Raw genomic sequence first — 15,240 nt, forward strand, 5'->3', positions numbered from 1 at the left:
AATAAAAGGTTAAAATTCATGAAGACTTGTATGTGGAAGGACTACTACAATATAAAAATAAAGTGATATGAAATAAGCACTTCGTGTGCCCCAGGTCCATCCACCTGTGCATTTTAGCTGGTACTTTTCACCATATGAAAAGAAATGATTGGTGAAATTGATATCTAGCAACTTCCTTTTTTTTTTTTTTTTTTCCTTTTTTTTCCCCTCCAGATTACATTTTGCAGGCATGGCCGAGTCACACATTTCCAACTCCACTTGGCGTTTTGGCTAACGGGAAGCTAACACGACAAGGCGCCGTATGGGGAAATACCTGAAATAACAGGTAGGGTTCAGTAACGCTGCTATAATATTCTAATTAGGGGGAAATAGCCGCCAAACAGTAATTTGGTAAAAGTCACCAAATATCTTGTGGCATCATTATCGTGACAAATGATCAGCCATCATTTTAATGAGGTGATTTTAGTCTCGGTTTTCCAGAACCATTCGATGCACATAAAAAGGAGAATTTCCCGATGAAAAGGCGTTCTTTCTTTTTTGGAATTCAGTTCGCTGCCCAAAGCATTGCAAGTATTTTATATTACGCGAAGCCGGAGCTGTCGCCATTGCCAGCACCTCGAGCCAAAAGCGCGAACTTCAGGTCGCTTTGGACGACGAGGGCGAGCGCTTCACTCAACGGCGGGCAGCGGTGCCCGAACCCGCGCGTTTCCCACCCGCCGAACGCCGAGTGCGGAACGAAACTTTAATTAACAGCTAAAACTAAGGGGAAAGCAAGGAGTTTTCGCGCTGAATGTCGCGGTTAAGTCCAATGCGGACAATAGACCCGGCGGGGCCGCCTCGGGGCTCCCGCGGCCGCCGCCTCCTCCCGCTGTCCCGGAGGCTCCGGAGGAGCCTCCGGGACAGCGGGAGGAGGCGGCGGCCCCGGGAGCCCCGGGGCAGGGCCAGGGGCGGAGCTGAAGGGGCCCCTCTCGCCCCGGAGCGGAGCGGGGAAGCGTCTTGGGGACGGAGGTGTCACCTGCAGCTCCGCGGCTCGTTGCTTCCCGCCTGGAAGCGGCTCGGGCCGGGAGCGCCCGCGCGCCAGGGTCTCCGCGGGCTCGCAATAAAGTTGCTCGCTTTGATACGCGGAACACGGAGAGCGAGTTTTTCCTTCGCGCTCCGAGTTCTCCTTGGCGCGAGCTCTGCTTGTAGCACCTACCCTTAAGAATTAGCACTCGGTTAACAGCCGAGGGACGAAAATGATTGTATCGCCCTAAATGAGCAATATTGAAAAGCTTTTTTTTTTTTTTTTTTTTCCCATGGAAGTGGGGCTGGGTGGACGCTGCAAAGGGAGGGAGCGTTGGGTTTAGCTGCGCCCCGCGCCCGGGAGCCGCAGCCCCCGCCGGGGAGCCCGGGAAGGGCTCGGGGAGCAACGGGGGGCGAGGAAAACAAATAACGCAACGAAAACCCGCCCAACGCTCCTTCTTTGCGACGTATCGGAGAGCTGTGCCGAAATACAGAAACGAAGCTGGGCATTGGCAGAGCGGATTTGCCGTTCGCAGCTGCTACTCGATTTCTGGAAGAAACGCGATAAAAAGTGACATATACGTGTAGCGATTGATTCTCCCTCCACGAGACATAAGCACAAAAAGCGATGCCGAAATGCATTAAACTTCAACATCGATTACAGTTCCTCAGAAAGAAGATTTTTTTTTCCAAAAAAATACAGAGCGCGGACTCTGGCGTAATGTTGTTTTATTCCGGCGATCGCTAAGCTGCCGTGGAGCTGCTGCCTTGTGCACTGACCGGTTCACGGGCGAAAGAGAGAGAAATAAGAAAGAAAACCAAAAAAAAAAAGGAAAAAGGGGGAAAAAGTTTAAAAATTATATATATATATATATATATATATAAAGAAAGTCGGAAGGAAAGAAAATCCCCGGACTCCGCAGGTCCGGGGCGGGCGGGCGCGCCGGGAGGGCCCGGCCGAGCGGCGGCTCCGGCGGCGGCGCCCGGGTCACCTGCAGAGCGCGGGCCGCGGCGCCCGGTCCCCGCCGAGGGCAGCGAGCCCCACGCGCCCCGGCGGAGGGCGGCGGGGAGCGGAGCAGGGGGCGGATTCTCCCGCTTCCCGAGCAGGTTCCGCCCGCGCCCCGCTGCCCGGGTGCATCCGCGCGCGTGTGTCCGTATCTACCTCCCGGAGAGGGATTAATTAGCCGGGCTGGAGCTGCGCGAGGCTGCGGTGACGAGCCCAGTGGCGATTGGCCGCCCGCCTGCCTGGCCCTGCCTTTATAATTTCCACCCGAGCGCGCCGGGGCTCTTATACAAACCCGGCGCGGCTCCTCCTGACGCGCACACACACACACGCACACGCGCGGCGCTTCCCCGCCATCTCATTAACCCCGCACACACACACACACACACACACACAGTGATTACTACGGGGGAGAATAAATAAATAAATAAATAAGCACGACGAGGTTTTATTATTTTGACTACCGGGAGCCTCGCTGGTGTCTCAGTTCAACTTTTGTTTTTGCTGGCTGCCGGGGAAGGTGCCGCTCCCGATGCTCTCCTCGCACCCACGGACCCTTTAAAAAAAAAAAAAAAGGGGGAGGAAAAAACATCGCCCCCTCCGGTCCCCCTCCCCCTTCCCCCGCCACACACGCTTGGAGACGGCGGATCTAAGGGAGCAGCAAGAGAGCAGCGCGCTCGCAAAGCCCCTGGTTGCGCTCGGCAGCGCGGCCGCCGGTTTCTCCTCGGAAGTTGGCTCCAGCTTTAGCAGCCGCATTGGATCCCACCGCCTACTGCGAGACTCCGGTGTACAACCCGGATCTCTGCCCCAACATGATCGCGGCCCAGGCCAAGCTGGTGTACCACCTGAACAAGTACTACAACGAGAAATGCCAGGCGCGGAAAGCTGCCATCGCCAAAACCATCCGCGAGGTCTGCAAAGTGGTGTCGGACGTGCTCAAGGAGGTGGAGGTGCAGGAGCCGCGCTTCATCAGCTCCCTCAACGAGATGGACAACCGCTACGAGGGGCTCGAAGTCATCTCCCCGACGGAGTTCGAGGTCGTGCTCTACCTGAACCAAATGGGGGTTTTCAACTTCGTGGACGACGGCTCCCTGCCGGGCTGCGCCGTGCTCAAGCTGAGCGACGGCCGCAAGCGGAGCATGTCGCTCTGGGTGGAGTTCATCACGGCCTCGGGCTACCTCTCGGCGCGCAAGATCCGCTCGCGCTTCCAGACGCTCGTGGCGCAGGCCGTGGATAAGTGCAGCTACCGCGACGTGGTGAAGATGGTGGCGGACACGAGCGAGGTGAAGCTGCGCATCAGGGACAGATACGTGGTGCAGATCACGCCCGCGTTCAAGTGCACGGGCATCTGGCCGCGCAGCGCGGCGCACTGGCCGCTGCCGCACATCCCCTGGCCGGGTCCCAACCGCGTGGCCGAGGTGAAGGCGGAGGGTTTCAACCTGCTCTCCAAGGAGTGCCACTCGCTGGCCGGCAAGCAGAGCTCGGCCGAGAGCGACGCGTGGGTGCTGCAGTTCGCCGAGGCCGAGAACAGACTGCAGATGGGCGGCTGCAGGAAGAAATGCCTCTCCATCCTCAAAACGCTGCGCGACCGGCACCTGGAGCTGCCGGGCCAGCCCCTCAACAACTACCACATGAAGACTCTGGTTTCGTACGAATGCGAAAAGCACCCGCGGGAGTCGGACTGGGACGAGTCGTGCTTGGGCGACCGCCTCAACGGGATTTTACTGCAGCTCATCTCGTGCCTCCAGTGCAGGAGGTGCCCGCATTACTTCTTGCCCAACTTAGACCTGTTTCAGGGCAAACCTCACTCGGCCCTGGAAAACGCGGCCAAACAAACGTGGCGACTCGCTAGGGAAATACTCACCAACCCGAAAAGTTTGGAGAAACTTTAGAGGGTAATTAAAAAAAAAAAACAAAAACAAAATCAAACGGGCCTAACCGGTACATCTGCTTATATCCCGATGAAGTTTAAGCTTCCTGTTCGAAAAGTCGAAAAAATCCACTTGACAACGCAAATAATATTCTCTTTTTAAAAGGAATATAGCCTAGGCTCTTCACAAAGGAAAAAATAAAAACAGCAAGTATCATTCCTCTTCACCACGGTTTTGCAGCTCCCCGTGAGAGGGAGAGAGAAAAACAAAATGTTACCCGGAAAGCAAAATTGGCTGTTACTTTACATGATCGGGACCATCCTGCCTAGAAACGGTACCAACGGATTATAACAAAACCCAGTATTTTTATGTAATCTCTCTGTGAGTAAAAGCTATTTGGATATGCCACCTGAACAAACCCTAATGTACCTTTTAATTTGTATCAAATATTGTGATCTCACATTGTCTTTGAAATTGTGGATGTTGGTGTTTTGTGATTTGGTGAACAGAAGTTAAAATGCCATTTTGGATACTTCAAGGACATTTTCTGCTAAAGAAGATACCATTTAAAAAGGTAGATTTTATCATGGTACTTTTGTTAATTGTCTTTTGAAGTGTCTGAACTTAACAAGTTTACATTTTTCGTTTCATATATATTGCTTGTTCTATTTCTAACATTCCATAAATATACTTGAAATGTTATTTAAATATATTCAAAAGAAATTTGGATTCTGCTTATATAATAACGCTTGAATATTGGAATTATATATTTGAAAATGCACTTGAAATACACTGGATAATTACCTTTTGTGATTTAGATTTTAATTTCTGTTGCTGATTTATTTAATTACGAGCTAATAAATGAAGTAAAATGCACACGGGTAAGCGTTTCAATACGAATCAAGTTATCTTATTTTGAAAAAAAAAAACAGAAGGGCCGCTGTGTTTTCCGAATTTGGGCTTTCTGGGCTGCTTAAATCCTGTAAAGTGGCAAACTTAAGGGGAGCCTCCGGGCTTTGCATTTTGCATAGTTCTGTAGGGTAAGGAAACAGCGGTGGAAACACTAGCCTCTAGCTCCAGATGACCATCAGCAACTGTCAGACACGGATGTAATTATTAATACAGTAACCCTTTTTTACTGCCGTCAGAAAATAAATCTAGTTTCCAGAGATTTACTGCTCGGCGCTGATGTTTCTGCTCGGATTTGAGCAACGCCGAGGAGGAAACGCAGCCGCCCCGGAGCCGGCGCAGCGGCCGGCGGGGCCCGGCCCCTTGCGGAAACAGCCGCAAGCAGCGGGAAAGAGGAAAGTTCAATGTACAGGGCCAAGGGTCAGGCCTGCAGCCACGGCGCGGGCGAGGGCGGAACTTGCGCCCTACGCGGCTCGCGGGGCGCGCAGCGGGCGCTCGGACCGGGCGCTGCGGCCCTTCCAGCGGCTCCAGCGCCCAACGCAGCGCGGCAGCGGAGCGGGTTTGGCTCAGCGTCCCCGCAGGCAACAAGTGCGGAAAGGGGCCGATCGCCCAAGCAGCCCTCGCACGAAAGAGCCGCTATTTGCGGAGGGGGGTGTCTAGCGAAACCGTTAACCGATGGGGAAAGAACCTGCTTTTCCAGCACGGCGAGAAAAAAACATTACAAATTCAAGTTTAAGAAATTATTCCTCGTCACAGAAATCACCGCATTGTAAACATACTTATATGCAGACGAGTTCCCTGGCATTCTTTTTTTTTTCCTCGGATATTATATGTGATAGTTCTTCGAAAAACCCGAGGCCTTTCGAGAAGACTCAATCGCTTTTCTTTTTTTTTTTTCCACTTAAAGGGAGGTTTTTAACATTCCTGTAGCACAATAATAAAATAGGAAAGCAAGCGCAAGAGTAGGAATAAAGAAAAAGGCGGGAGAGGGGAGCGCCCCGTAAGGAGCCCCCTCCCGCCCCGAGGCAGCGGGGACGGGCGCAGGCAACGGCTGGAGTCACACATCGCTCTGCTGCCGCCGCTGCTTTCGGGCTCCTTCTTTGGGAGGGGGGTGGATCGGTCAGACTTTAGGAAAAAAGAAATCAGAGCTTTCCCAGGAATCCAGTCATGCCACGCGATAGCTTTTTTTTTTTTTTTTTTTTTTTTTTCTTCCTCTCTCTAGAAAATAAGTATTAGCTTGGATTTCAGCAATCGGCAAGTTTAGTAAAATGAGGGGTATTTTCTTACAGGGAAACTCACTTTCTTGAAATACAGGGATTCTCCGATATCTACTAAAAGGGTAAAAACGCTGCGCGGTGTCTCAGGAAGGCCGCGGCCTGGGAGTGCTGCTACCTCCAGGGATTTCAGAGCAATTGGCTTAACTGCTAAATCTGCCCGCGTTCCTACAAAGGCACCGAGCGGAACTGCTGCAAACGGCGCGGCCGGCCCTACCAGAGGATTTACCATCATTAACACGCTGCGCTTTGCGATAAACCGCGGCGAGGGGAGCGCGCTGCGCAGGGCAGCGCGGGCGGCCGCAGCCCCCCGGCCCGGCACGGCACGGCACGGCCCGGCCCGGCCGCGACACTCACCTTGGGGTCGATCTTCTTGAAAGCGGCGTCATCCTCGTCCACCTCGAAGTAGATCTCCGTGGTGGTGATGGAGAGCGTCCCCTTGGCCACCACCACGGGGGCGATGAGCTGGGCGGGCGTGCTCAGCACCACGGGGCCTGCAAGACAAGGGCAGCGGCGTCAGGTGAAGGCGCCCGCTCGGTACCGGGGCCCGGCCCGCTCGGTACCGGGGCCCGGCCCGGCGCAGCGGCAGCGCCCCGGACCCCGCCGAGGTGCCGCCCGGCGCCTTGAGCTCCGCAGCCGGGACGGGAAAGGAGTTTGGGAGCTGCGAGGTGAATCAGGGAGCAGCAAAACTCGGGGGAGCTAAGGGCGAAAAACGGCTGCCTCTCAGAAGGGGTGCCCGGCTCCGGGGCCCCTTTTTCACCCCCCGTTAGCGGCTCTCGCCCGCACTGCCCTGGCCAAACCTGCCCGTTCGTTTTTGGGAGCTCAGCTTCCAAAGTAGCGCAAAAGATGATTTTCTGGGGGAGCTCCTTGAGTGCCACACGCACACAAAGGCTACCGTCGTTAAGTGCATTTATGACAATATATTTTTAATTTCGACTTGCTGTCACTTAATCCTTTTAGAATTAGTGTAACAAAATATATTAATCAACAGGGCACTTGCAGGGGCATTGGGAAGATGGGTAGGGAAAAAATCTGTTACAAAAGGCAACTTTTTTTTTTTCCTCCAGAAATTGTTAGGTTTTAATCAGGAACAACTCCTGCTTCGATGCAAAGGACACTCCGGAGTATCACTTTTTCGCCATCTTATCTTTCGTAGGAAAGCGAACTATGCCAGGCTGCGAGGTCAGTATTTAGGAAACTCCCTCCCCCTGGTTAAGAAGCGATTAGAAATAAAGCGCATTTAGATGCAGCCACTGCACCGTGCAGGTTAATTTGCACCCACAGACACACACGCGTGTCCCATCTGACACACAAATAATAAAAGCCGAGGAACCCGGGGTAACATCGAGCCGAGGCACCTTTGGGAAACGGGTGAACCGCTCATCCCAGCGGATGCTCCAGACACTTCGGCGGTGTCGTGCGGCTGGAGCCTCCCGCACAATAAGCGGACCGGGTCCAGATGGCAACTGCCCGCGGGGCTCCGCGGCGGTCCCGGCCCGGCTGCAGCTCGCACGGGGCCGCAGACACAACCTCTGCTCTCCCGGGCCGGGACCGCGCTTGCAACACTCCCAATTAGCCCAAATTAGCCCTGATTCGGCGCACCTAGCTGTCATGTCGCTAATGTTTTATTTTATTGCAACGCCCGATTTGAGACTATATTGCAGCACATTTTGTCATTTGCGCTACAAAATAAATAAAAAGAGAGGCGCGGATTCGTGCGCTTGGAAGGGGAAGCTAAAGCGCCCGGCCTCAGCGGCAGCTTTCAGCAGCCCGGCGTGGCAGGCGGCATCACATTGATACGAACTCTATTTTCTTTCATTTTATTGTTTTCCGTCTCCTAATAAACCCGGGTAGCCTCTTGACCCGGGTCAGCTGATGCGCATCACATGCCGCGCTGCTCGCCCTGCCTCGCCTGCCTCCATCTTCGCCGCGTCCCCCCGCGCCGCTCCGCGCCGCTCCGCTCCCCTCCGCGCCGCTCCGCGCCGCGCGGGCGGATCGATGCGCAGCGCCGCCTCGCAGCCTCATCAATCTTCATCGGGGCCGCTCCAGTAATTGCGCCCGATCCCCCCGTGCGATTACAAGTGGATTTGGGTTTCTAGTCCCCAGGCGACCCCTCTTTGTGCCTGCGGGAGCGGGGGATGCGCGGCGGCGGCTCCTGCCCCGCGCAGCACTTGCGCCCCGCGGCTCCTGTGCGCGCACATTCCGCTCTGGAAAGCCGCGCGCGAGCAGCGAGCCGCTCTTCTATCATTTTAAGGAGGCGTTTGTGGGCTTTCCTGGATCCCAGAAGGATGGCCATCCATTTAATCCAATTACCTCTTCCCTGCGCTGCTGTGTGGCTGAAACACAAATAAAGCGGCGCGGTTGAGCGGCCCGAAGGCCGGGCCTGGAGGGCGCAACGCGGGCGCGCAGCCTCGGCGAGACCCCGGCCCGCGCTGGCGGAGCGGCCCGAGGCGGGGGCGGACGGGGAGATCCACTGCTCAGTCCGCCACTAAATTCAGGGAAATCGGGGTTCTTGCCTCCTCCCGTCCCCTCTTGAGACGGGGCCCCGCGACCCTGGTGCCTGCCGGGGGTGCCAGTCCCACGGCGCCCTAGATTGGGTGCGATGTGAACACGCCAAAGGCACCAGAATGCAACGAGGGGCGAGCACTGCTCTGCTCGCCAGAGAGGAAAACGCTCGCTGTTTTTTCCTTTTTCCTTTTTTTTTTTTCTTTTTGCGAGGAGAAGCAAAAAGCGTCTTCTACACACTGGCCAATTTCTGGGATGATTTCGGGGGCTTAGGGTGCAAACTAAGTTGAAAAAAAAATCTTGGTATTATTATTTTTTCCCCCTCGAAAGCACAAAATGAAAAATTATCCTGCGCTAACAGCGTGTCATTTTTACACTTGTCCTTTGGAAATCTCCAATTACAACTCGCAGTGCCATAGCACGTTTAAGGAGCGCTGAGTCTTTTTGTTGCAGCCTTCAGGGAGCCAAGCAGCCACTGGGAGAATACGAAATTAATCCACTCCAGCTATAGAGCGAGCGGATTACGCCTTAATCCCCTTTGGGAGAGCCGCTGGATTTGAAGAGGCCGATATTACCGTGTTTACACAGCGCATCGCCCGAACGCGGCCCCGCGCGGCCCGGGCTCCCCCGCGGCCCCCGGGAGGCGGCGGCTCCGTCCCGGGGACAGCGGCGCCCTCAGCCCCCCGGCCCCGCCGAGCCGCAGGTTGCGGCTGCTCTCGCGGAGCGACCGACCCTTTCTCTATGCGGGCCCCGCGGCCGGCACGGGGGATTTGCAGCTCTAAATAAACGGTGCTGCATATATACACTTCGAAAATAACGTTTCCCTTCCGAAAGTAAACGGCTGTGGGCTTGGAAGGCTCCCGTCAAAACGCGGAGAGTGACACCCCCTGTCCGTCCCTTGCCGGGGGCACGGAGATTCAATCCCTGCGTTATGAGAGTCAGTGCAAGGGAGAAGTTTTATCAGCTGAAGAGCTTTATAAAGAGCTCTGTAAGGCATGACCGATAAAACTATAACTCTGCTCTTAAACAAGGCCCCCAAAGAGCGATATTTTGAGCCGGTATTTCAAAATTTTCATTTTCATAAATTGGGCATCTTAATTGCTAGAGCTACAGACGTGCTCTCTCATGAGACTGGAAATTGCACTGCAGGTATGTTGGCTAAAATGTTTGGGCACAATTGTTCCTCAAGAGGAAAAAATATATACTTTCATAAGTTAGACTGTGAAAACAAGCAACGTTACCTGCTTCAAGTTCATGAGTCTAACTTCAAAAACATTTTGGTGATTATTTATACATGGAAAAATACTATGAGGAACAAATTATTTGAAACCATACTAAATCGTATAGGCTAATTTAATGTTACAATCTCAAAACCATTCGGAGAAAAACCTGGTGAATTTTGCCGTGTTTGATTTTTAGATTACAGTGCTTTAAAAAACCCTCACACCTAAATGTCTTTTTCATGAACTGTGTAACATGGAAAATGCAAACCAGAGTAGTTGAAACCTCTAACCTACGATGCAAAATAATTTGTATAAACCCAAATTTGTACTTTGATATGATAGTTAAGCAAAACTTTCAAATAATTAAAGATCATTCACAGCCTCTCTGAAGTAAGAGAGCTGAAATTAATCCAGCACTTTAACTAACTCTAATGCCAAATCGACTTGCTTTTTAGAATGATTAGAAGTGCAAGATTTGAAACAACTCACAACACACCCATATCCCCCCAAAAAGCCTTCTGTTTCGCAAAATATAAATCATGTGATATAGGCAGATATAAGGACACAAGCAGAAACAGCTATAGACACCAAAGGCTTTGGGGAAAACACTGCAGTGAGGAAGGAAAAAAGTATTTCAACCAATTAAAAGTCATAATAGCCATTACACACGCCTGCCGTGTAATCAACAAGCAAACAACTTACTTAATTCCTAAAGACAAATTAAAAACTGTCAAAATTTACTCTATTTGTTCCTGTTGTCATCATAAATCTGATACGGAGCAGCCTTTTAAAAGCCCTGCAATAAATACATTGAACTTACACGTGGATGGTTGCCCCCCATTTGTTCTCCACTATAGCAGATGCAGCGATTAACTCCTCCACTCAACCCAAGGCTTCTACAGCCGTGCATGTATAGAGAGCTCCCTTTACATATCACTTTCAACAGTTTGGAATAATTTGCACAACTTTTGGTTTGTAGAAAGACAAAATCTAAGTCTAAACTCGAGAAAGACAAAATCTAAGTCTAAACTCGCCTAGTCTTGCTTTTTTTCTGCTCCTATTAAATAACATCCCCAACTCTTCTCCCTTGTTTCAGAGATCCCCAAAGCTTACTTTGTTCGTATTTTATTCTTCCGCAATCATATGTTTCATATTGTGAGGGAGGGATTGATTTTTACTCTTTGTTTGAATGTCATTGCCAGCGTGCATAGGCCCAGTTTTCCAAAATCTTTCCCACTTTTCCCCCCCACTTTCCTCCAGAATGCATGTAACACCCAAACTAGCACTTCAGTGATCTTTTTTCAACAACAATAATGAAACAATTACAGCAACTCAGTGCCACAACAGCAATCACATTTGATTAAAAGGAAAATGAAATAAAAACAAAAATGTTTTTGCATATTACTACTGTGAATGAACAGTAAGAAGTAATTACCTACTTACGATGAGACTGGGCAAAATACTTAAAGCTAGTATGACCTAAGGAAAAATCAAGGGATTTTCTCTCAAACATATGCATAATTTGCATACATTTGAAAAGAAGCCACACTTCCACCCCCACAAGTATATTATTACTTGAATTTTATACCTTCTTGGGCACATTAAAAGAGAAATATGAAATAGCACTTTTTCCTGATAAAAATGTTTCGCAGAATTCCTAAAAATATGTATCTCTGCACATTGTTCAAAATATAACAGAGAACAGGCACTTAATAAAGAAAAAAATAAAGCATAAAGAATGTGCATAAACAAGTTCAGCACTATACCAAAATCATTCTTAATCGGTATTTTCTCACCATAGGTCTAACGGAATAATTATCCGTGTGTCTAGCAGACAATCTAAACCAACTTAGGAATCACATTTTGCCTCCTTTTGCAAGTAAAGTCCAATTCATTTTGTGACACACATGAGAATCTCATCGCTCCTATGACTGAAGGGCTTCGATGGATTTAGGATTGTTCTGGGACATGTTCAGGCTCGCCCCAACCTGCCAGATGATGAGGTATTAAAAATAATCAAGACTCTCCATAATGATTTACATCCGGCCAGAAATATGTGAATGTTTGAGGTAGACAGGCACTCTGCTTACTGCAGTGCTACATTTACCTCTTCAAAAGTAGACTCACAGAGCGTGCTCTGCCTGCAGCTATACCTTGGCACTACTAAGTAATTTAGGCTGTTTCAGAAACCAAGAGCTTGACTGTTAAGTGGTGCGTCCAGATGTGAGCACTCTATACTAATGCTTTATGACTTGCACAGGCTTCCTCCTCATTTTCAGGGGAAGTTTAAGGAACTGTCGTCAACCTAGAAAACTTTAAGTGATGCCAAACATGCCCACAGAAGGGACCGTTTTTCACTCTCAGAGAACCACTACAGCTATTCAATCAGAAAGTAAACACAAAAAAACTCCACGTTGCAGAAAAGCCTATCTAATATTGGAAGAAAACTCAGAAAGCAGAAATAGCATCGTGGTAGGCAACACACACTGGAATAGGAACCCATTGTAATAAGTCAGAAAGATGAGGGATCAAATCCCAATTGCAAGTGAACCAGACTAGAGAGGTATCTTAGACAGTCCAGCTTGTGAACCTTGTCATGCCAATAGCGCTCGATTGATTAGAAATGAAACGCAAGATGTGAGCCCTCGGGTTTCACTTCTTGTAGTCTCTGCTCTGGAAAAGCTCTGCAGGATAAACTGAAAGCCTCTACTTCCCGAGACTGCACTGCAGGGAAGGATTATGTTCATACAGCTTGCGACATTCTAAAGTTCATTTATTTGGCTGGCTCCGCGTATGCGTGTTTCGGAAGAATGAAATGAGCTGTTGAATTAGCACATGGCTTGTTGGGTATTAAGAAACAATCAAAAATATAGAGTATCTCTACACAACACTACAACTAATAAAGACTGTTTTCCTATACAGCTGTATCTAGTGGTTGACTGCATGTTTTATTTTTACGCACCAGGGGAACTTCTGAAGACTCTCCTAGATATATTCTGTGGTACCAAATGAAACCAGAACCAATGTTGCAGTCTCTGTCATTTTGTTTTTCTTTTTTTTTTTCCTTAACAACCTGATTTTCTTGTAGGAATTTTATTGCCGCTGAAAACCCTAGCTCCGTGTTAGATTGTGTCCAAAATGGCTCCCAGGTTCAGAATTTACACAGAGAAAGGCTGACGGAGTGTCCTCACACATTAACCTTGTTTCTTTGAAAAGCCAAGCTAAAATTCTTCACCTAACAGGCCCCAGTGAGGACTGCTCAAGTGCACTGGATGAGGTTGTCACTTACAGATCTGACCAGTGTAACCAGCACTAATCCAATTGTCTTCTTGAGTCATTTTTAGCTTGCTTGGTCTGTGAAAATGTTTGTATTTTTTTCTGTGTAGTATTATTCAATTCTGGATATAGTCATAGACACTGTATATTCCTACATACAGTTTATCTATATGGGTCTTATAAGGAATTTGGAGAACAGGAATTTTTATATGTTGATAAGTGCATATGTTGATAAGATGCAGTAAGGGCCAGAAGTGTGAAATCACATACAACTAGCTCCTTATGCGTTGGTGTATTTTTGCAGTACTGTAGGATGCCTTCCTTCCCCTATGTACCACACGGCTGCTTGGCTTGATTTTTGAAGCTAACCAGCTGCACTTACCAGGTGGCACTTCATAGAATCAAAGAATCCTTAAGGTTGGAAGGGACCTTTAGAGATCATCTAACTGCACCCACAGGGTCAACTAGAGCACGTGGCACAGGGTGGCATTCAGGCGGATTTGGAAGATCTCCAGAGAAGGAGACTCCACAACCTCTCTGGGCAGCCTGTTCCAGGGCTCTGTCACCCTCACTGTTAAGAATTTTTTTCTAAAGTTCCTGTGGAACTTTTGGCGCTTCAGTTAGTTTGTGGCCGTTTCCTCTAGTTCTGTTGGTGGCCACCACTGAAAATAGGATGGACTCCTCCTCACTCCCTTAAGGTATTTATAGACACTGAACAGATCTCCTTTCAGACTTCTCTTCTCCAGGCTGAACAGGCCCAGCTCCCTCAGCCTCTCCTCACAGGGCAGATGTTCCAGGCCCCTGGTCATCCTCGTATCCCTGCGCTGGACTCTCTCCAGTAGCTCCTTGTGCCTGGGGACTAGGAAGAAGACCTCTGCAGTAGTTGGGCAAGTATTTCCACTGCAACCTAATTCTGCAGTTGCAGAAATAAATAAATAAATAAATAAATAAAAATAAACAAACAAAAGTTTTACTTAAAAGTAAGGTGTGAAGAACGAAAATTTGAGTAGTCTGGAGTGACTGGAGTGGGCAGTAAAAACACATGAAGCACTCTCAGGGCCTTCCATAAATACAAGGCGACAATGTTTGAACTAGGTCATTTCAGAAGTTTGGAAAGCAGTAAACTCAGCTGACATTTTAAAGTAAGTCAAAGATGTTCAGTTTTAGAATGGGGTGTAGTGAGGTAAAAAGAGAAGAGCTCTTCAAAACTGCAAAGAGAGGCTCTATCATATGTGACTGACATCTACCTTATAAAATATTAAGCTATTTTGGATAGTCATGTGGAAAAATGATTAAAATAAACACTGAGATGCCTAAAAATAGAATGTTACAGACACTGTGGGGCTTTTTTTTTGTTGTTTCCAAAATGAAAGCCAACTACATATCAGTGGTATAACTGTTTTCAGTCTATGCCTGAGCCTATACTCTAAATCAAACTCATATAAATACGTTTTTCCTTTTTGTACTTAGACTTGAGGATCAAAATCTGAATATACAATAAGCAGGAAGTATGGATATCTGCCTGAATGAAATTTCCATGTTTGGAAGTACAAGGTTTGCGTGGTTATGCGTCTACCATAAAAAGGGAAAAGGATTCACTCTTCTCCCACACCCCCCTCCTCCAATGAAATTCCTGTCCTGAATGCTAAATTGCAAGAAAAAAAATGGAGCTTAGGGAGAGAAAGCTATCCAGGAGCACGCGTTGAACTCCTAAGTGAATAGTTTCCACTGAAAAACCAGGAGAAATATCAAAACATTTTGTTTCAATATTTTCAACTGAAACTCTGACATTAGGTTGTCCAGCTGATGTGTTTGGGTGTCCATATATACACATGTGCTTTCTTTAAAAACTTAAAATAAGGAAATGCTTTGGGTACCTTAGCAAACTTCAAACAGAGGAGGGGGAAGTGAGAAAGAGAAAGAAGGAAAGAAAAAAAGAGAGGAAGAGAGGAAAAAGGTAGAGAAGGAAAGAAGGAAAGAAAGAGAGAAAGAAAGAAGAAGGAACAAAAGAAAAAAAGAATAAAAGAACAAAAAAGGAAGGAAGGGAGGAAGGGAGGAAGGACAAGAAAGCAGAGATTCGGAGCCGCTCAGTCAAGGTTCCCAGGATGCTGTGGGAGAGGGCTCCTAGGCAGAGCCGTCTCTTTGGGTGCTCCACGGAGGCAGGAGAAACTTCCAGC

At 49.0% G+C, this 15,240-nt stretch overlaps 2 protein-coding genes across 6 annotated transcripts in view; one reads left to right on the forward strand and one right to left on the reverse strand.

The window, feature by feature from the left end:
• NBEA (neurobeachin) overlaps nt 1-15,240 on the reverse strand; it is a 460,133-nt gene that overhangs the window by 140,839 nt on the left and 304,054 nt on the right. For all 5 annotated transcript variants that reach the window (XM_088522208.1, XM_088522209.1, XM_088522210.1 and 2 more), the window contains one exon: nt 6,417-6,553. In XM_088522208.1, coding sequence (XP_088378334.1) covers nt 6,417-6,553 — 137 coding nt within the window. The remainder of the gene's footprint in view (nt 1-6,416; nt 6,554-15,240) is intronic.
• MAB21L1 (mab-21 like 1) lies at nt 2,818-4,025 on the forward strand. The gene has a single exon (XM_010226662.2). It carries the CDS (start codon nt 2,818-2,820, stop codon nt 3,895-3,897), a length of 1,080 nt encoding a protein of 359 aa, XP_010224964.1. The 3' UTR covers nt 3,898-4,025.

This window comes from Tinamus guttatus, unplaced genomic scaffold, assembly GCF_059628265.1.
Source record: "Tinamus guttatus ecotype Peru unplaced genomic scaffold, ASM5962826v1 Tinamus_guttatus_pri_ptg000150l, whole genome shotgun sequence".
In the NCBI taxonomy this organism is placed as follows: Eukaryota; Metazoa; Chordata; class Aves; order Tinamiformes; family Tinamidae; genus Tinamus; species Tinamus guttatus.